We start from the raw sequence: 22,397 nt of genomic DNA, 5'->3' as shown, positions 1-22,397 counted from the left end.
TAAATGTAATCATGCACTTTGCTTTGTGTTTCTGCTTCCTGGACCTCCACTTTCACCATACTACGAAGTTAATCAGAAGTGACCTAAATAATAATATTTCTAAGTTTCTCGACGGCTTTCCTCGTAACCTGGTGGCAGTATCATACATAACAATTGAGATACTTACCAGAACTTCAATCGCTTCAAAAAATGGACTAGATGCTTGTGAAATTTTTTATGAAAACTAAACAAATTTATTTTTCATTTCGCACATTGTTGATTTTGCAAAAAATTAATTTTATTTACACTGTATTTAAAATGTGTCTAAATTTGAATTTAACTTTTAGTGGTCTCTTAGACAAATTAATCGTATATATATACCACATATGCACAATTATGTTCGCATGCACTTCTTAACAGTTATACACAAAACAACTTTAACATTAAATACATACATACATACTAAGTAAACTATGTAGTTTTGCAACAGACGCGCCTTTCGCCTACGCCAGTCACCTGTAGCGTCTCTTAATGATATCACATTTTTCTATAAACTTTATTTCATTCATTCAAATATGCAACCATGCACGCATGCGTACATACATACATATGCGTTTGAGAATTGGATGCTTAAAAATTATATGCACTTAGAAAATTTGTGGCCTACTTGTGGCTGCAAAATATTTATATAGTTTGGTAGTTTCCGTGACTCGATGTTTATCTTGTGTGAAGTCTTTCGTGAAGTTGGTGGAATAAGTGGAATTGTACGCAGCTAAAATAATTGGTTACAAGCCGAAATATATATTTTCCATAAACCTAAATACTTTATAAACCACAGATAAAGCTTAAGCGAGGACAATTTTTCAACTTGTGCCTTTCCAGTTTCCTTTTCACTGCACTGCTTCAGTTTGCCGTGCTTTGTTTGTGCTGTTTCTTTACGTGCAAGCATATCAGGTATGAAGAACCACTTGTGCCCGGTAAATACTTTTATTTCGGTACGCTATAACTCAACTAAATTTATTTTACTCATTTTCTAAATTTTTTGCCCGCAAGTATTTCAGCAGCATTTGTAGTGAATCATATGTATCGAAGTCGTCGATATTCCTTCTGGATGAAGTCATATTTGTTGGGCGTGGCATAGCAAGCGGTACAGGTAGTAATTCAGGCATGACGGAATGGTGTGTGATTAAGGCCTGAAGCGTGGAGAACTCCTTGCGAAAGCCCTAAAAACATGCCAGGTAAACAAATTTAAGTTAGTTTCGACTTAGATGAAAATGATTTTTTTTGAATAAATACTTTTTAATGAAAATCATAAGTTTATTTAATCCTCTACAAGTGCCTACCTTAATTTTGTAACCACGCGGCGTTCGCAAAATAATATAGTTGACTGTTTTTGGACCTGGCGGCGATGGCACGCGTAGCGTTAATGCGAAACAACCTGGCTTGGAGGTGCTTTTGCGCACCAAAAAGGCACCAGGGCTTTTATTAGTAAGCACTTCGACCGCTATGTCACGTGAAATGCCCGCCTGGAACCAGGAGGCATCCTTCAGATCAGCTTCAACGGCTTCGTCCAAGGCATCGGATGCGGTGGCAAGGGTGGTGTTTGTGATGGAGTTCGAGGTGTTGTCGGAACACATTGCCGCCGAAACTGTATTGGTGCGCAGGCGACTAGCAAATATTTTGGGACTGGAATTCGCTGTTCGTTTTGTTTTTGTTTGTTTGAGAAAGAAAATAAAGAGAGTAAGATTTGTTAATGAAATGTGCAATCGAATTTATTATTTGTTTATTTCGAGCAAAATTGATTGTTTTTCAGGAGATGCACTACACATACACCTAACATGTGATCGTTAGCCCTCTAACGCACAAATTTAAGCCGATGCTAATTAAGAATATATAGTATACTTTCCCTTCATTCTCTCATTATATTTTAAGACTTCCGCTAAATTATTTTGGGAAAGTAAATTGTTTGGGGAAGATTTATTTGGCTGGTCCGGTTTGAGTATTTTTCCAAAATTAATAAGAATTATTTAGGTTTGAAATGTCTGCGTAAAAATGGTCTTAACTATCTCCGCGTTTTGATTTTTGCGAAAGAAAATGTTGGCACCTAAATTGTCCAATCATTGACCAACCAATTGAAATGGTTGAAAACAAAAATATTTGCAATGACACCTTAGAAGTCGAATAGTACAAAGTAGCGCAATCATCAATTTTGTTTTTGAATAATTTTTTTAATCTTTCTGCCGTTCAAAACTATTTTAATTGTATTTTTGAGAATTTTGTAGATTTTTTATTTGTTTTGAGGTTTAGAAATGGAATACCCTTGAGTCAAAAGTCAACACTTTCGGCACCTGCTCTTCTTTGATTTTCATCGAGGTTAAAAAGCTGCCGAAGCAGCCCAGGACATTTACGACGAGTATGGTGCAGGTGTAATAGAAGAGTTTACAGAACGGAAGTGGCTTGCAAAGTTCAAAAATGGCGACTTCGACATCGATGACACGTCACGCATCGGAAGGCCTTCTGAGTTCGATGAAGAACGTCTCAAATCACTTTCGAAGAAGAACGCTCGCTAATCCGGTCGCGTATTGGCGGATCGTAATCCATCCATTCAATGGAATCAATGGCTCAACGAAAAAAAAAAGAAAGTCGCCTTCAAATTGCTTCTCAGCTTCTCGCCCGCAATAGAGCAACACGCGGTCATAAACAGTGCTTTCTGTTCCGAATCGTCACGGGATATGGGAAATGGTGCCTATGTCTCAATATAAAGCAAAGAAGAGAGTGGGTGGCTCCAGGAGATACGCAAAAGCCGAGAACCAAGCCGGATCTTTATCCAAAAAAGATCATAATATGGTTTTGGTGGAACTGGGATAGCACGGTGCGCTGAGAAATGCTGGAAAAGAATGCCACGGTTAACAAGGAGCTCTACATTGCCCAGCTACACTTCGTGAATGAGGCTAAACATCTGATCGGCACAGTCAAGCAATACTCCTTCACGACAACGCCCGGCTCAACAACTTCTTTGACTTCAGACCATGCGATTTTTGGCGAAACAGCATCAACAAGTTGGTCGAGAGGTTAGAAGAGGTTGTAAATAGCAACATCGAATACATAATTGATTAACTTGCAGATATAAGTATTGTTTTTTGTTTAAATAAATGTCTTGAATAAAAACGCTATGAACTTATTCCCTAACAGAATATTTGAAGAGATCTTTATTTTGACCTTTACGCATTACATTGCTTCTCAGTTTGTACACTGCCGTTGTCTGGTTCATAAGTGCCAAATGCGATTGACATCATTTGCAAAAATTAGAATTCTCGCAATAGAATAGAATGATAATTTTGCGCCACCTTGTATAAACAGAATCAAAATGCTGAGCGAACTTCATCGGGTGGAGTGTCATCGTCGGAACAAGATGAAAATGAAATTCACACCAAATGCAAGCAGATGAACTCCCAAATTCTGTTTATACTTCAAATCCAGATTCTGTTGAATTGTTTAAGATTTCCTTAAACCTATCTTCAAAAAATGACATGAAATATTTTTCTGTATTGCTTCTATTGATACAATTTTTAGATATTTTAATGCAGTTTTTTAACCTTAAACTGTTTTTTGATATGAGGTGATTTTTTAAAAAAGTTTCTCAAAAACTACTTATTTTTAAATCGGTCCAACTCACATAAATCTTATTCTCACGACCTCCGCAGTTTTTACATTGTTGGATTGTCACTCAGAGTTGTACTTCCCTATTAAATTCTTTATTAGTTACTAATTTAGCAAAACAGTTCAAAAGCAAACGTTTTATGAATTTTAATGCACTTGCGATTTATGAAACAAAAAGGATATCTTAGGTAATCACAATTCTGTGTAACTGATCCAACTTTGTGAAAATTACTTTGTGAAAATTACTTCAGTAATTTTTCCTGTGTTACATAAAATTATTTGTTGAATTATTTATAAGTATACCTGAGATGTAAAGATTTTTAATTACCTTCATTGAGAAAAGGATATATATGAACGCCACAGTGACACAGGAGATCAAATCATATTTATTGAATCTGCTCCTGGAATTACCAAGGCGTTTAACAAGGCTAAACATGCAGATGAAGATGTCAATTGCAGGCTAAACAAAGAAAGGGCGTCATTCGGACGAATGCATACGGTATGGAAGAGTGCGCAAATCTCCAGGAGCACTAAACTACGAATATTCGGCTCTTCTCTAAAGGCAGTTTTGTTGTACGGAAGCGAAACATGGCTGGTCTCTAACACAATCACACAGTGGCTACAATCCTTCATCAACAAGTGCCTGCGCATCATCTGCAGAATATTCTGGCCAAACACCTTCAGTAACGATGCCCTGTGGAGATTAACGAACGAGGAACCCGCTCTTAGGCAAATCAAACGCAGAAAGTGACGATGGACAAGTCACACACTGAGAAAACCACCAGATAGGATCATGAGGATGGCACTTGGCTGGAATACGCAAGGGAGCAGATGTCGCGGTCGACCAAAAAACACTTACAGAAGTGAACTAGCAGATGCCAACATCTCTTGGGACGGTGCAAGAGCAACAGCACAGAAACCTGTGCGATGGAAGAGTCTTGTCGAGGCCCTATGCTTTCGAAAGGAGTGAACAAGGAAAAGAAAAAATATGCACCGATAAATGCAATTACAGTGATGGATTCTTCTTCTAAATCTAGGATTACTAGAAATAGCATTTGAAAAACTACCAGCATAACAGCAACAATACTAAAATTATGTTGCGATTGAGCTGTAAAAGCAATAACTTTTCTGAATATAATTTTGGCTTTGCTATGCTGCAGAACCTACAGCACAGCACACATAGATTTTTCGTTTAGCTGTACCTTGCAACTTCAAACAAATTAACCACAGCATAGTTTCAGATTGTTCCTTGTATGAATATATTGTGGCTTTAGCTGCGGAAAGACGACAGAATAGCGACAACAACACTGCTTTGCTTTCACTAAAAACTGGAAGTAATTTCAAATTCTGATTGCAAGATATAAGATTACGAAATGGACTAGTTGCTACCAAGAAAATTTAGTAAAATGGAATGAATGTGATTAGGTTTGAAACTTAGCTGCACCTACTATGCAATTCAGCGTTCACTAAGCAGTTTTCTGGCCACGGCCACCAAGCGCGTGTTATTGTGTGGGGGCATCGATTTCATAAATTTGCAGTTAAGCACATATGAACTATTTATATTTTATTTTCACCGTAAATAATAAAAAACTGATTTTCACTCACCACTACTCGTCTCACGTAAATATCGCTTCTTCAAATTGAATTCGCTGTTGTCGTTCAGATTTACAGTGTCCAACATGGGTATAGCCGTCAATGATTGTCGACAAGAATCACCAAATTTGCTCGCAATAAATTTCTCCGGCTCAAAAGCTTCCTCATTAATATAACCATTCGAGTAAATTTTATTGCTCGTCGAACTGTTCAGTTTTGAGTTGTTCAGTGTGTTATGTGCCGTGTTAGTTGGGTCAACACCCACTAGCGGGCGTGATTCCTCATTCGAACGCAACAGCCCCATGGTTAAACGTTTGACCTGAAAGATATGTAAAGAAAGCGTAAAAAGTTATTAAATCGCCTCAAAGTATGTAACAAATTATTTAAGTAGCACTACTGCTTTTGTCAGCGAGTTTTAAAGCCGGCATTTCTAGCTGCTTACATTTTAAAGTTATCCTTGAACTTCAGAAACTTAATGCCGACATGCGAAAACAGGCGCAAAGAGTACTTGGCTAAAGTTGAATATTTGAATTGTAAGCACAAAACAGTGCGACGCGCTCTTGTAAGTCCTTGGCAAAGCCGCAAAAATGCACTCTTTCACTGTTCGGAAGAGTTAAAAATGCAGAGAAAAATGTTGAAAGCGGCAACCGAAAATGTGCAGCATAGGCGGGGGGAAAACGAGTGTTCGCATTGAAGTGTTCAAGTTTAAGCACAGTCTCACGCGCCGTAAAGTATGCTATAATTTTTTGTTGCCACCCATTTTTAGCGCCCTTACGCATTATTAGTATTTTTGTTTCGACGCGTTGTATTGCATCCAATGATTTTTTTCCAGCTTCTCTTTTGTTTTAAATTTTTCTGTTATATTTCTCTTTTTGTAGACTGTGGTCTGCTTAACCGCCTTCAGTAGTACTTAATACACAACCAAACATTTGCGGGCGAATAAATTTCCGGCTGTAGAAATTTATTACCAAAAACCATAGCTAACAAACTACCGCACAATGGGATTAATACGAATACCTGTGAGAGGTGGAAGGGCAATGGTGCGGTAAGCGATGGAGGGAGGAGCTATAAATGCAAAGCGAAAAGTTTTTCTCACTCAACCAGACGACACTACCGCCACCACCGCTGTCACTACTTTGCCTACTTTTTTCAGAGGCTGGCTAACGGTATGGTTTTACCTGAACTTACTTGGTGGTGCCACTTCAACCAATAACTTTTTTCTTGTTGGCGCCCTCATTTTAAGTTTACTTGTTTTTACATGACTGCGGTCTAGTCACAGTTTGGCGGAAGTAACTGTGACTGCACTTGGAAGAGCAAAAAAAAAAACCAAAAAAAATTATTTGACTTAGCCGTTGCTTACGCTTTTAACTGGCATACCGCCACCTCTGGGCCGGTGGCCATTTTGGCAGACTACCAGCTGCAGTAGCATAGTTGGCTTGTACATGATCACCATTTGGTTAGTACCGGGTTCGATGCACACCATGGCAATTAAAAAGCAAATGACGGCACAAGTTGATTTTTCCAACGGCAGCATCTCGGCAATAAAAGGCAAGCCTTCAAATTTATTTTTGCTCTTTAATGACTCTTCAACGTAAAGACGTACAGCACACTTTAGAGCAGAAACTTGGCCAAGCACTTAGAGCATTATTGCATGCGTCTATTATATGGTATACCCTCATGTAGTGGTATATACGAGTATAAAGTACCTACCTACCTTTTGTTGAAGTTCAGCACTAGGCGGTGCAACGTCTTCTGGTTGTCAGATGCGGATGCAGTAAGTGAAGGCGACAATAATAAAATGGCTTAAAGTAAACCCGGTGAATTCAGTGAAATCTGTGAAATCTGCAGTTTTTACTATTTTGGCTTTGCTGTTGCTGCACCTCACGACAATGCAATAATTTAGTGGCATTTAGACAAATGCTGTTGCAGCGGCACTGCTTTTGAGCACTCCAGCCGAACTTGAAAGGTGGGTTAGAAAGTTGTGCGAATGAGTCGTAGCGAACTTTTTGAGGTCAGTGGCTTTGATTTAAATGGTCTGAAAGTCAGCAGATACGCTGATTGCATATTATCCTCAGTAACTTTTGTTTTGTGAGTATTAAATGATGGTGCGCTTGCAATGGGTAACTATTTAAAGCTTACATCTAAAGATAATTAATTTAAATTGCATGCGCTTAGTAATATTCTTATAAGTAACACAGTGCTCAAGTTTGTGTGTCGCAGGACTCAAATTTGGATGAAAAAATTAATAATCCGAAAATTATCTTAATAAAAGAAGTTTTCGAAGGCCTGTTGTCAGATTTTTTCTACTTGAACGTGATCTTAAGACAGAGGAAGAGTCTGGATGGCATCCATTTTGAAATTTGATGAGTTTCGAATCACTGATAATTTTAACAAATACTAAAAATATTAAATATCTACTAGTTCGTCGATACATATATAAGATCAGAATTATTTTGCCGCATTTTTGAAGAAGGCTTTTGAAAAAAAGATATTGCCTAGTTATTGAAATCGCTAACCATCAAAGATGCAATTTGTTTGTGTTAGTTTCGTGTCAACTAATGCCTGAATTATGGAGATATGTTGGCAACTTGTTTTACAAACGGAGATCTATGACTCTCATGATGAAGATTTTTAAATTTTTTTAACCTCACTTCGTTTTAAAATATTGGAACAAAAATCGAAAGAAATAAATGATTTGCAAAGTTTACAAATCGTTACACCAGAAGTAAGTTTAAAAATATTTTATAAATTTTTGCAAGTTGAAGCTTAAGATAATTTTTACCCTGAGACTTTGTAAGCGAAATAGAGCTGAAGAAAAATTGCCAACTTCTAATTTAGGTCACCGTGATTGCTGCTGAGAAATTATGAACAGCAAGTATTACATAAAAACAAAAGGCCTTTGACAGCATCTAAGGCATTTCAGGCTCGCAAATGGGCTGAAGAAAATAGAAGCAATTTTTTGCATACATTTGCACTGCAAAGCCTTTGAATTTAAATATAATTGAATGCAGTAAAAAAAATTAATTGCAATTTCCCATCTGGAAGCTATATTTCGATTGGCAAAAGTCAAATGGCTAACACTGCTGCTAATATCATTAAGTGGAACCACTTTCTTTTTCATATCATGGAGCGACTTCATGTCAAGTGAGCCAAGCATTTTGGGTATTGCCACCGATTTTGCTGAAAATTGGTTTATTTGAGGGCCTTAGTGTAATAAGAACTTAGCTGAAAACATTTTGGAAAAATTTATAAATTTGAACTTTACTCAATGTAGAAAATTTTGATAACAGTTACTTAAAGTAACACATCTTTGGTTCTACTTAACAATAAACTTTTTTGTTGAGTTGAGAAAAGGTTTTGGCATTACAAAAAAAAAAAAAAAAAATTCCTCGCTCTTATTTAGACCGGTTTGGACTTACATTATTTAATTATGTGTATGCGCTAGCCAAAAATACATCACCTATACCCAACGTTCAGTGGATTACTGTGACGCCGATCGGCATATTCTGGACGTTTTCGGTGTATAGCGCTGTTCAAATAGGCCAATTGTCGTTGGTAGTGTGCACCGCCAACTGTTTGACCTGGTTTTAATAGCTCGTATCAAATCATACCACGCTGATCCTAGAAAACACACAGCATTGCCTAGCGGCCGAAGCGATTTGGTTTGGCTTGTGGCCGGGCGAACCAAACGATCGTTTACGCGTGGGATTGGAGAAATACACCCATTTTTCATCACTCGTAACGATTCGATGCAAAAAAGACTTCCTTTTGAACCGGGAGAGCAGTATTTCACAAGTGGTTTTTCGATGTCCCCAAATCGTAGTTCGGATTGAATTGGACATTTTTAAGAGCGACAAAGATGTATTGCTATGTGAAACGTAACAAACAATGAACTGAATATTGTTGACAGATGACAGACGAAAAAAACAAGGCATTTGGGACTATTAGCGACATCTATGGGCTAATAGCTGAAAGTCTTATTTCATAGGTATATATGTACATACCTGGTAGTTATTCAGCAAGCGTACCCTGTTGAATATTACTAGAGAAGACATTTACCCAGCTAAAGTCATCAACTCCGAAAAGAAATTCAGAATTTAACTAAACGACGAGGCAAACTGGAGTATATTAGTATTTGAAAAAAAACTCTAGGTGTACAGGCAAAAGAGATTTAACAACGCATAGCTCTCTTCAGGGAAACACTTACAATACTCACGGGCATTCTCAGTTGCCATTGCAGACTGTGTAATCATCTGAACCTGATGGGGATATGGTCCATTGATTCATGTCGTTTCTGCGACCAATCATAGTAGACTCTAATGTAACTTATCGTCAAATGCAGAAGGCAAGGTTGAGACATCTCGGCCATTTGCAGCCAAAAGAAAGGTACATACGCTCAGTCCAACCCGGCACTATTTTAAATTTAATAAGGCACATTGTCTGGATGAGGTACTTGGATGAGTAGAGGCCATAAAAAGCCATGAGGTCGAATTACAATCTTCCAATAAATCTAAATATAATTTACGCAACATCTGTAAAACAGAATTTTGCGGAGCATAGTAAACGCACCATACTACATAAGGAACACCGACCTTCGTCGAGATCTTGGCATACCAACCGTACACCCGACTGAAGTGACGAAGCAATTTGCCATAGCTCTCAAAACGTTTCGATTGGACTTGAATTCAAGTACGTACCGTTAACCAGTGAGAAATCAGTGCAAAATACTGCACTAGCGAAGCGCCAGTACGCAACCGTACCTTATCGTAAGCAGACCGATACGCAAGGATGATAGAATTTATGGTTTGTTCATCGAAAGCTAAATTGTGAGAGAATTCTGTCGGCCCATTTCACATGTATTCTTACGCTCTTACGCAAGAAAGTAACATGAGTAATGGCTATGCTCATTTTGTCGTAAATCACCAATGCAACCGCTGCTGACCTCTGCCGTAAATAAAACGCTGTAAAAACGCCTGTTACGTCAGCTATTCGCTACGTGCTAAACTTACATTACGAAGCAAATACACGCTTATTTTCACCATAGTAAATATGTGCTCATACCTTTTCTATTATTATGAAACAAATCTTACCTGGAAGTTAGTTTTTTTGAAATAATTAGAAACGTGTTTTTAAACGGTATGAGAACTTCTCTTTTCTTGGTTATCAGCTAAATGTATAACCCACACCGATAAGCTCCGCTCTGCTTTATTATTTTTTTTACTTCATGCCTAATTTTTCGTCCCAATATTCATTTAATTTTCATACCCATTTTCGTTTGAGTTTCTGCACAATTTGTTGAAATTTTATGGTTTGTGACTTACAATTTCACGGTGTTGCACTTGAAATACGTTTGCAAGGGGCATCTAGCAGCATTTATTCACAAACATTTATATGCTTTTCACTTTTTCCAACCATCCAATTTCTGGCTTTCTATTTGATATTTTAATGTCGTATCCCTATTTGTACGGTTGTATATTTACGTATTGATGTATTTACTTGTCGGATAGGCACGAGTGCACAAATGAAAACAATTTACGAAAATATTTTATACATTTCAGCTTCATTACTCATACGCCACAGCGACAGATACACTCAAATGGGTGTAATATATTTGTATGTAAATATAGACACAGACGAAGGAATACGCCACATGGATGAGAATTTGTTGATTAAAATGGAAGCATAAAAATTATATTGCAAAATATATTCATAATTGATGTATTCGAGTTGCCACAGTTATATTGAATATCGAGACAGCTCAAAAGAGAGTAATCAAATTAACACTGGAATCATTGCCTGCCACACACTATGCCTGCACTTTGTAGTGTTGGAAGAAGTGCTAGGCAACTAAAATTTGTAAAATTCAAACCTTTTTTAGTGAAAACATACTTCTTTTTTACTTTTAAATTTTTCCAGTTAGCATAGTGTGGCAATCAATAAAGACGTATTGTGTAATTGGTGTAGTAGAGAGTTTATCGAAAGCCTGCGGTTGATCAAATACAAGGTAATGTAAAATCAGTCACCCTATTAGAAGATGTGTGATTTCTGTGAGTAAAATAGTTCGTTTTTATTTAGTAAAAAATTATTCTAAAACCAGTTTGGATGATTAATTTTGCGCCATCTGTTGCAATATTAAAACATGTCTTTTGTTCAATAATTATAGTACGCTTGATAACTATAGCGCAAGGACTTATTCGCCACGTTTGATAATTTTTTTATTTCTTATTTAATTTTAATAATTTTCTATTAAAGTGTAGCTAATTCTCCTAAAGCAAACGACATAGACTGAGCTTTAAATTTTGCTTAAATTAAAAAAACAAAAATTCAAAGAATGTTCACAAAAAAGTCCAATTTTTATAAAATTTTTTAGATTAGCCCTGCTATAAGCATCTCATTGAATTTTGATAGCTCGAAGTGGTTTAAAAATTGCGTTGATCTGTAACAATACGGTATTACAGGTTAATCAGTAAAAAAGTTGAAGGTAAGAGGGGTGGCTTTTCAGCATTTACAGTCTGTGTCAGAAAAAGGAACCGCGAATATTAATGAAGTATAAGAGATATACAGGGACCGACATCTATCGTTACGGATTTGAACTAGGTATTATTTGAAGAATGGTAACACTTAGCTGTCATCTGATTTGACAGAAAATTAGTTTTATTCTTCCGCTGAATGAAAATGGTTGTGTATACGCTCAAAGAACACTGGGAAATATTGCGACATTACTTTGAAAATCATGGTAATGTTGCAGAATGTGTACGAAAATTACGTACGGCAATGGGATGAAGAAAAGCACCGAATGAAGCGTATGTGCGTTACTTTGCTTATTGACAGACCAACGCGTGACCGACCAAAAACCGTGCGTACACCCGAAAATATTGCTGCTGTGGCCGAGAGTGTTCGTGAATCACCAGGAACATCAGTTCACCGCCGTTCTCAACAATTGGACATTTCGGAGACATCATTCAGACGAATTTTGCGTAAAGGCCTTGGTATGACGCCGTACAAAGTCCAATTGGTTCGGCAGCTGAAGCTAACCGACCACCCAATGCGTTTTTGCTTCGCTTCATGGGCTTGGGATCGACTTGAAGAAGATGAAGACTTTTACCGAAAAATCATCTTTTCGGATAAAGCTCATTTTCATCTCGGAGGGTATGTTAACATGCAAAATTGCCGCATTTGGGGCTCAGAAAACCCACAAGCACTCGAAGAAAACCCGATGCATTCACAACGAGTCACTGTTTGGTGCGGATTTTGGTCGAGAGGCATCATTGGTCCATTTTTCTTCGAAAATGAGCGAGGAGTGGCCGTAACCGTCAATGAAGAGCGTTACCGGGCCATGTTGAACGAATTTTTGTTCCGAGAAATTGAAGAGGAGGATATTGGTGGCATTTGGTTTCAACAAGATGGCGCTACTTGCCACACAGCCAATGCTACGATCAATCTTTTGCGCACTGTCTTCGAAGATCGCATTATCAGCCGAAATTCTGATATCGTTTGGCCGCCTCGGAGCTGCGATTTGACGCCGTTGGATTATTATCTTTGGGGTGCCATCAAAGACCAGTGTTATGCCAACAAAGCAGCAACAATTGATGCTCTGAAGACCAAAATACGTGATGTCATAGCTGAAATACAGCCGCATACAATCGAAAATGTGTTGAAAAATTGGACCAATCGTATGGGATAGTGCATGGCTAGCCGAGGTAGCCATATGAATAAAGTTGTGTTCCATCATTAACCGGAAGGATTGTACTTTAAAATAAAAAAAAAACAGTTTGGAAAAATATTGAGTAGTTTCTTTTTTATAGCATTTTTAATTCCGTAAAGTTATATGGCGGACCCTGTGTATTTAAAATTTTATTACATGAAAATATGTACAAAACTACGAGTTGCAATTACTCAATAAGCTGTGTAGTCTCCATCGTTGTCGAGTGGCATGTTCTTTATGCTTTGAACCAGCTTTTCTGCGTTGCTCGTCGACAAGCAGGACTAGATTTTGTAAACTTGAGACACGAGTTGCTTTAAGTCATGGACTGGCCTTCAGGCAAGATGCGTTTTCATGGTTCGCCACACATGTTCAATGGGGTTGGCGTCTGGGGATTGGGAAGGCCTGCCCAATACTGTGACGCTATTTTCTTGTTTTGTTGTTTTTCAATGTATTTTTCTGAGAGCAGAGGTTTTGATGAGGTGTGACGGTAGGATATGTTCGCCTCCTTCAGTCGTCGTTCGATGGTGTTAATACTCACCTGTGTACCCTGTTCAGTAAGAATTGTGCGTGCTTGGCGTTGTCGCAAAGAAGGGTCCCGCTTAACAAGTTGGATGATCACCTTATCCTGATTTTTTGTCGTCACTCGCTTTAAGCCGCACTTGGAAAAGTCATCTACATTTTTGTACATCTTATACCGGTGTAAGATAATTTTGGCTCTTTCGATTGCGTGCATAAAAATACCGCCTCGAAACGCTTCCCGTACTTCGCACTCATTTTTGTTTGGTTGTGTTTACGGGAAAGTTTTAAACGACACTAACCTGAGTTAGCACTGGCGTCATTGCCTGAGTAGCACTATTAGGGAGCACCAAGCAGAATGAAATATATCTTAAATTTTTCCCTGTTCTATTCGCGTCTATATAAAAAGGTCGTTATTATAAAAGGATGTTCCATCAGGATTCCTACATGTATGTACATTAGGGCGGTTCGATTTAAAAATCGCTCATTGCTCTGTGAAAATCGTATTCTAGGGATCAAAATAAGAAACTTTGGCGAAGGAACCATACCTCTAAAACGAATTCTGATGTCCCCCAATTTGGGTCGAACGAAAAATCCCACTTTGACCCATTTAGAGTGCTCCAATCGAGTCCAAATGTATGACCGACCCCCACTAACTTTGGACGGCCGATCCACCCATGCCAGTGGCATACCCCCTGGAACTTTCCTGGGGGGTTCCCCATACAATCATTTCAAAATATCACCATTTTTGGCCTATGAATGATTTGCTTAATACTGAATATTATTATAAAGGGTGGTTAAATTTCAAGGGCCGATGATGAATGTGAACTACACCTAAACGTCAACGATCCGTTGGACTTCTTTCTTTGGGGTTATTTGAAAGAAAAGGTGTACGTCGATAAGCCAGCAACAATTCAAGAGCTAAAGGATGAGATAATGCGGCACATTAACGGCATAGACCCTCAATTATGCCTCAGCGTCATCGAAAATTTAGACCATCGGATGGAGGTATGCTGCCGAGGCGCGGCGGCCATTTGGCCGACATACGTAATCCAACCATGGCAATATTATCATAATAAAGAGAAATGACAATAATTTCCTAAAAAAATTGTATTTTATACAAAATCAACACCGGCCCTTGAAACTTAAGCCCCCTTATATAAAAAATTTTACACCCTCGTTTTTCAAGGACGGCTTATTACTTAACTAATTTTTCTTGCAAACTCTAACTGTTCACAAATTTAGATTATTTATGTGAAGAAACCCAGATCCAAATCTTTGTATGATATCTGTCAAATATTTTTGATTATCAGTATGTCGAAGATGCATTATCTGTGTGGTGTTTTTATGGGATACTCTTTCATGGCATAAATGTGCACTCGAAGACTTGTCAAGGATGGACAGCTATTGGGAAACACTTTTTATTCCTGATTCGATTGTTTAGGTCCACAGAGGCCATAGATCTCAGAACTAATCGAGTAATTACTCAAAAACCTACATAGCCGTAGATTAAATTTGCTAGCTTACTTTTTGTACCATCCGCTAATTTTTAAAATTTTCCGGTAAATTATTTTCAGAAGCTATGCTTACATAAAATAAGTTAACAAACAAACATGAACATTGAAATTTCAAAATATTGTATTTCCATTTTCAAAAGATAATTAAAATATTTAGTAAATTACAAACCACCTGGCAATCAAATTTTGAACAAGAAATGAATAAACAAATGAAAAGCATATTAACTTGCAAAACATTTGCTTAAGTTTAGAAAGCATGCTCAGAAAAGGAGTGAGTTGCTTTTATTTTTCAATTGAAAAAATGAATACTTGTACACGAGGAAGAGTGGGCGTTTTCGATTGCTGCGCTGGCTTTATTAAACAAGGAAAGCATTTCAAGTGCGCAATACAAATTTATGAGCAAACGCAAACATTTTTACATGCATTTACATGAAAGTAAGTCTCTATGTGTATACGCATTCGGTTAAACACAATATGAAAATGTGTGCATTAAGTGGGGTCGCAAACAAATTTTAAAAGCTACATAAATCATATTTTATACTAAAAAGGATACAGATTCGCGTACATCGAAATATGGAATAATGGAAATATTTTCGAAAATATAAAAATTGCTTGATATTTGAGTTACAAAATAAAGGGTGGTTAAATTTTAAGGATCGATGTTGAATGTAAACCATACTTAAACGGCAAGTTTTTTTCTGCTTCATTTGACATTTTTCTATTTCAGACTAACTCAATTTGAACCATGGAAAGATACACAATCGAGCAGCGCGTTAAAGTTATTCAGGCTTATTATGAAAACTGGCGTTCAAATCAAAATGCATATCGCGCACTTCGTGATTTTTTCGGTCAATTTAATTGTGCAAATGTACGTACAATAGGAAAAATTGTGCTAAAGTTTGAGCAAACCGGGTCTGTAGGAGATGTGAAAACACCAGTGCATGCTCGTACAGCTCGTACTGTATAAAATATTGCTGCTGTTCATTTACACGCTTACAAGGTGCAATTGACTCCAGAACTAAAGCCTCTTGACCATTTCAAGCGTCGTCAATGGACAGAATGATGGCAGGAAATGGCAACAGTGAATGACCAATTTTCGAAGAAAATCATCTTCTTTGGATTCGTCAATAAGCAAAATTGCCGCATTTGGGCGAATGATAATCCAAAAATGATTGCCGAAAAACCAATGCACCCACAAAGAGTGACTGTTTGGTGCGGTTTATGGGCCGGCGGCATCATCCGGCCGTATTTTTTCCAAAATGAGGCCGGTCGGGCAGTTACTGTGAAGAGTGTTCGCTATCGTGAGATGATAACGAACTTTTTATGGCCCAAATTCGAAGATATTTCAACAGGACGGTGCCGCTTGTCACACAGCTAACGAAGCAATGGCTCTTTTGCGCGAAAAATTTGATGGCCGAATAATCTATCGTCGCGGCGATGTCAATTGGCCGCGAAGATCATGTGATTTGACACCGTTGGACTTCTTTCTTTGGAGTTAAGAAAAGGTGTTCGTCGATAAGCCAGCAACAATTCAAGAGCTAAAGGATGAGATAATTCGGCACATTAACGGCATAGAACCTCAAGTATGCCTCAGCAGCATCGATAATTTGGATCATCGGATGGAGGTGTGCCACCGAGGCCGCGGCGCCTATTTGGCCGATATTTTGTTTTATACGTAATTGAGCTATAGCAATATTATCATAATAAAGAGAAATAATAATAATTTCCTAATAAAGTTGTATTTATTCAAAACCTTGAAACTTAAGCACCCTTTATATATTGCTGGTATGAATTTTAAAGAAAGAAAGCTTGCGTACTTTATTTTGCGCAAAAGATAACTCGAGTTATCCGAAAAGCATTTTTTTATTATTTTGGTGACATACCCAGTCATTTGTGACTTTGTGACTGACATAGCTGAGGAAAATTACTTTATTTCTTTTTTTTACTTTATTATTACTTTTTAAGGAGAAATGATGAAGACCGTGGAGCAACTTTTTTTTTTTCATTGTACTCTGATTTTTGTAAAGAAAAATTTAAATAAATTAAAAATAAATTAAATTAAATAAAAATTAAAATACATTTTTTATAAAGTTTAGTATTTAAAGAAACAAAGTATACAATTTTTTTATATTTAGTTTTATTGTTATCGCTTCTAAAAACAATTTTTCTTTTAGCGTATGTTTAGCGCTGCTGGACGTATGTAACCCCTGTAGCTGTCCTGCTTTCTCAATATGTTTATTTTTTCAAGGATTTGTATTTATCTTTAATGATTTATCTTTAACTATAAGAAGCTATATTCAAATTTACTAGCCGTATTTTTTTGACTGTTATTTTTTAGTTTTAAGTTTACCTTCTCTTGTAGTAGGGTTAAGTATTTTAAATTTCTGTAACTTCCATGTTGTAGATGTATTATAAAGACTTTAACTGTTACACTTAAATATACACCCAAATGACTTAGACAAATAAGTAAATAAATAAATTAAAGAGCCCCGCTGTATTTAAGAAGGAAATACATTTTTGAAAAAATTGTGTAATTCGGTTGACCCAATCTAACGCACATATTGCATACTAAATACTATGTTTATAGGTATTCACTTTTGTGCGGTAGCATTGGAGCGTTGGGGATATTTTAAAAATTTTCCAAATGTTTGTAATAGCTGACTGACGGGCTGACATTTTCATTTTCAGTTTGTCAGCTGCTGCCAGTATAATTGTTTTTTGGTAAATTATTTTTGCCTTACATAAGTCATAACCAACACAACATACAAACGTTAATACCAACACGCACAAAATCACACAAACACAGACTCAAAGTTTCGCAAAGTCACCATGGTAGCAGACGTAAAATTTTCGCAGACATGTTGGGGTTGTGCCACAAAAAATAATTTACCATGCTCCTAGAAGCCAAAAATGTTTTCTAATTGAAAACTGGTAAACAGCCCGAGCTGACTTTAAAATAGCACAACAAATATGTGCTTGCAAACATACAAATATTTATGTGCGTTCGGCGCACCACACATTAGCTACAGTTGTTGCATGCCGCACACACATAGATGTTTGTAAGCGACGGTATGTTATGCCTATGGCAGCACATAAGCACTCAGTTCAGTTTGTACTTAGCTAAATGGACGCCCGGACACACAGTTTGGCTTGATTTTGTTAATGTATGCAAATTTAATGAAGTTGCTATTTTGGTAAACTGCTGCTAGCCGGTTTGTTTAACTGATCTCATCAACCCAATAGACAGCTGTACAGCGCAGCGGGCAGTAGCTGGTGACGCTTGTAAATGATGGAGACATCACAACCAACAAATTTTGGAACGATTTCTGAAAAACACTAACGGCCAGTTCCATTTTGGAGATTTCAGTCGTGCAGCCATATTTTATGGCATTGACTTTCTGTGTACTGAATTTCTGTCATCATTCTGGCAGAAATGTTGATGAGTTGTTTTGCATTTATGCGAGTGTGTATGTATGTATGCACGACAGACTGGCTTAATATATTCTACTTTTCATTCATCTACCTACCCCTGGTATCTTAATTTTGTTCCATTACGTCCACTTGTTTATCACACCTCACCGCTTGCGTATTAAATGGCGCGTGTACAGGGTGGTTCAAATAAGGGAATATTTTCGAACCAAAAGCGATAAACGTATCTCTAACTACAAGATACTCTATACTAATTGTCTAGAAAATAAAGCTCATGATGAAACGGTTATTATTATTTGACGAAATATATTATGTGATGAGATGGAAGAGTATAAAGGTTACTGACAACCTTGGCCCCATGCCAATTACCGCAATATACAGCCCGTACAGGCACAAGAATAGAGGAATTTAGAATGTGAACTACATTAAAGCCCAAGGAAATAGATTAATGGTAATAAAAAAATCGATTTTTTTTTACATTTTTCGGAAGAAAAACATCTTAAAAAATATACTATAAAAATTTCAGACAGAAATTTTAATTATTTTTAAAGTTATAGCTAAAATAAGAGAGCGCGCCGTAGTGTGTATGAAAGCGTGTGACACGCCAGCAGCTGCTCTGAAACTTTAAATGCGTTTTTCTCAAAACCATGTTTTCGAAATTTCGAGGAATCACTGACTAAAAACTATTCAACCGATTTGGCTAAAATTTTAACCCGCTATTCTAGACACATATAACTAGATTCCGGATCTTTAAAACATTTAAACTTTTAATAATAAACTATTTAATTTAAGGGGGGAAGCTGCTCTAGAATTTTGAAAAAATCGAAAAATTTTTTTTTGTCTTAAAAGGTGCTTTAGGGTCTTAGAAATAATATACCAAATGAGGGATGCCAGCAAAAATGTCTAAATGCCCAAATTTTTCATTCGACGGCAGTGCCTCGCAGGTATGCCCCGAACGCTATTTACAACTTTAAACGCGTTTTTCTCGAAATCACTTTTTTTAAACTGGCCGAAGACATAACTCGAACAAATCTTTACCGATTCTTACGAAATTTTGACAATACATTCGAAATACCTTTCTCCGGAGATGTACGTAGGATTTTTTATTTATATTACATAGTTTTTTTTTTAATCAACAATTTTATGTCGTTCTTTATAGTGAAAATTGTAACTTTTTGTTCAAACGTGCACCATTTCGCGAAAAAACAAAATATCGAAAAAATCCTACGTACGTCTCTTTCTGTTGTTATATAGAAACTAAAAAAATTTTATTTTTTGATCCAGGACAAAAATTAAGGAGTTTACGTCTTCGGCAATGGACCCACTAGAAAAAAGGCGCCTTAGGAGAACTGCTGGACAGCGGCCATTTTGAAATTAATTCAGACGAAAAATTTTGTATTTGTACCATGAAAGCTATATTATTAAACCTATTTCACAGATTTTCGATTGATTCCTTTGTTGAGTCAAAATAAATTCATAAAATATGCCCATTTTTTGCGCTCTAGACCAGCTTCCTCCCTTAAACAATTTATGAAGAAAAAAAATTTTGAGAACTTTTCAGAAGTCCGCCATTTTGTTTTTGTTTTTTTTTATTTTTATGTATATTTTAGGTTCGGGACCTAAAATAAAGTCTACAGAATAATAATTTCTTTGAATTTTTTATTTCAGATGACTTTGGAAGGCTGTGTGTTTCCCCGAACCAACTCATCTTTTTTTTGACGTCGTCAAAAATTTTAAACAAATTAATATAAAATTAACTTTAAACTTTTTTTTTAGATACTTTAAAACACCAATAAAAACATCTAAAAACTTCAGAACGATCGCATTTTATTTTCTTTTTAAAAAATATTCATGAAAAAACGTCGAAATTTCGGTCGTTACACCGGACTACTTACCTCACAGCCAGCAGATATTTCAATGTACCTTCCGTGACCTGTGGGTCTAAGCTAACTAACACCAAATCTTAGGCCCTTTTGATCTAGGGACAAAGCAGATTTTGCTCTGTTGGCATTGAAGTTCAAAAACTTTTTGGAGTGATTAAGGCCCCTAGTGCTGTTCCTGTGATCCCTGATTTTAGTTTGGATCCATTTTTTGGTTTCCTGTTTTATATTATTTTCCTTAAAGCCGAAAAATGGGGTTGGCCCAATAAATAGCGCTTCTGCCCGTTTTTTGGCAAAAAAGTCTGCCATCTCGTTTCCTTCGTGTCCCTCATGTCTTAGTACCCAAATCAGTGAGACCTGATTATGCGTGGCTAGGTTGTTGAGTGCATTGTTACACTCTATTAGGACTTTTGACTTGAATGTGAAGCTATTCAAGACTTTGTGAGTCGATTGGGTGTCCGAAAGTATTTTAATTTTTACTTTCTTGAACCTTCTTTTGGATATGATTCCCACTGATTCCATTATGGTGCAGAGCTCCGCATGGAAAATAGTGGTATCTGTACTTAGTGTTAGGTATTTGCGTGCTCTAGGCGCCACTATTCCTGCTCCTACTCCTTGGAGCGTTTTGGAACCATCTGTGTACCATTTTTGTGAGTCAACATTTATCCATGTTGGGTTAGTGTTCCACTCTTCCTGAGCTGCAGCATATGTGGACAAATGAAAATTAAAACATATCTTGGGCTACATATTTGACTACTTGCCAAACTCACTGACCCTATTCAAAACCAACTTTCGTTACGCCCTATAATCAAAATACAAACCGGGAAGCTTTTGGAAATATTTTGAACAAAACATTGCTCGTAAACATTTTATTAAAAAATCAAAACAAATCGAGACTGTTATTGCGTTCTTTAATGGCACAGTAATAAATACAGTTAGTGGATCAGCTGTAATTCTCCCACATCAAGAAAAAAATCTTGCTTTCATGAAATTAAAATAAATATTCAACAAGAGTGGAGGAAATACTAATTTATTTGATTTGGTGGAAAGTTTGAGTGTTTAATTTATTTAATTAAATATATTATTTGTTATAAATGGAATACATAAATTGTTAATTAAAATAAAATTTATTTATAAAATTTTTAATTTTTAGTTTAATTTAAACTTTATATTAAGTTAAAATTTTTATTTTATTATGAACTTATAAAATAAAAAAAAATTAATTAATTTAAATCGACAAACTACTCTCTATGGAAAGCAGCTAGGGGTGACTATTTATCGATCATCAGTCAAAGCTGAGAATGGGCAGTGAATCTTTGTACCTTTTCAGCTAAAACATTTCAAAAACTCATTTAGAAATCAAACCAGCTTCTTATTATACAAAAATTCATTAATCTATAAAGCACTATATCCGAAATTTTTCTAAAAATTCTTATTAAAAAGCTTGCAATTTTGATGAAAATTTGTCGAATGTTTAAAAATTTCATACAAGGTTTGCAACTTTACTTTATGTAGTTTTTGTTGTAATATGAACTAATATATAAATTTACAAAATCATGGCCAGGCCCAGGCTTTGTTGCGGCTCAATGAATTTTAATATATAATATGTATGTTTTCTATTTGAGCAAAATCCTACCATATATATGGTTTTTAGAAATATTTCAACCACAAGTAACCTATTTGAAAATACTGCAATTTCCTTCTAATTGACTTGAAGGCTTACCGTCCACAAAATATTCGGAAAAACGGGAAATTTTATTATATAAACTTCAGATACGAGCGAAAAAAACTACCACAAAGTTCGCGAAAAATGCACCACAATAGCCAGAACAGGAGTAGGTGTAAAAAAATTTATATTATATCTGAGCGTTACTACAGCCGCATAACCTCACGAGAGTGCAGGCGGTGTAATACATTTCTTAGCATATAACACATTCTAAAGGACTGCCCCATCTCGAGCTACAGCAGCAATCTAACTACAATTCTAGACTAGCAAGGAAGGTACGCTGAAGGTACTAGCGACGCCTTCAAAAAACACAACCTGCTGCCTGAAATATAAGCACTCTTGCGAGGCAAAATGGTTCGTAACCGAGCCTCCAAAACCATTTCATAAATTAA

The 22,397-nt window shown here is 36.5% G+C and overlaps 1 protein-coding gene across 1 annotated transcript in view; it reads right to left on the bottom strand.

Moving 5' to 3' along the window:
- Positions 1-308: 308 nt before the first annotated feature.
- Positions 309-22,397, bottom strand: part of LOC129241510 (EGFR adapter protein-like) — a 41,135-nt gene continuing 19,046 nt past the window's right edge. The window contains exons 3-5 of the mRNA XM_054877887.1: positions 5,245-5,551; positions 1,323-1,675; positions 309-1,202 (exon numbers count right to left, since the gene is read on the bottom strand). Coding sequence (XP_054733862.1) covers positions 1,002-1,202; positions 1,323-1,675; positions 5,245-5,551 — 861 coding nt within the window. The 3' untranslated portion in view covers positions 309-1,001. The remainder of the gene's footprint in view (positions 1,203-1,322; positions 1,676-5,244; positions 5,552-22,397) is intronic.

This window comes from Anastrepha obliqua, chromosome 3, assembly GCF_027943255.1.
Source record: "Anastrepha obliqua isolate idAnaObli1 chromosome 3, idAnaObli1_1.0, whole genome shotgun sequence".
In the NCBI taxonomy this organism is placed as follows: Eukaryota; Metazoa; Arthropoda; class Insecta; order Diptera; family Tephritidae; genus Anastrepha; species Anastrepha obliqua.
Note: the sequence above shows the minus strand (reverse complement) of the source record. Positions and strands in the feature narration are given on the sequence as shown.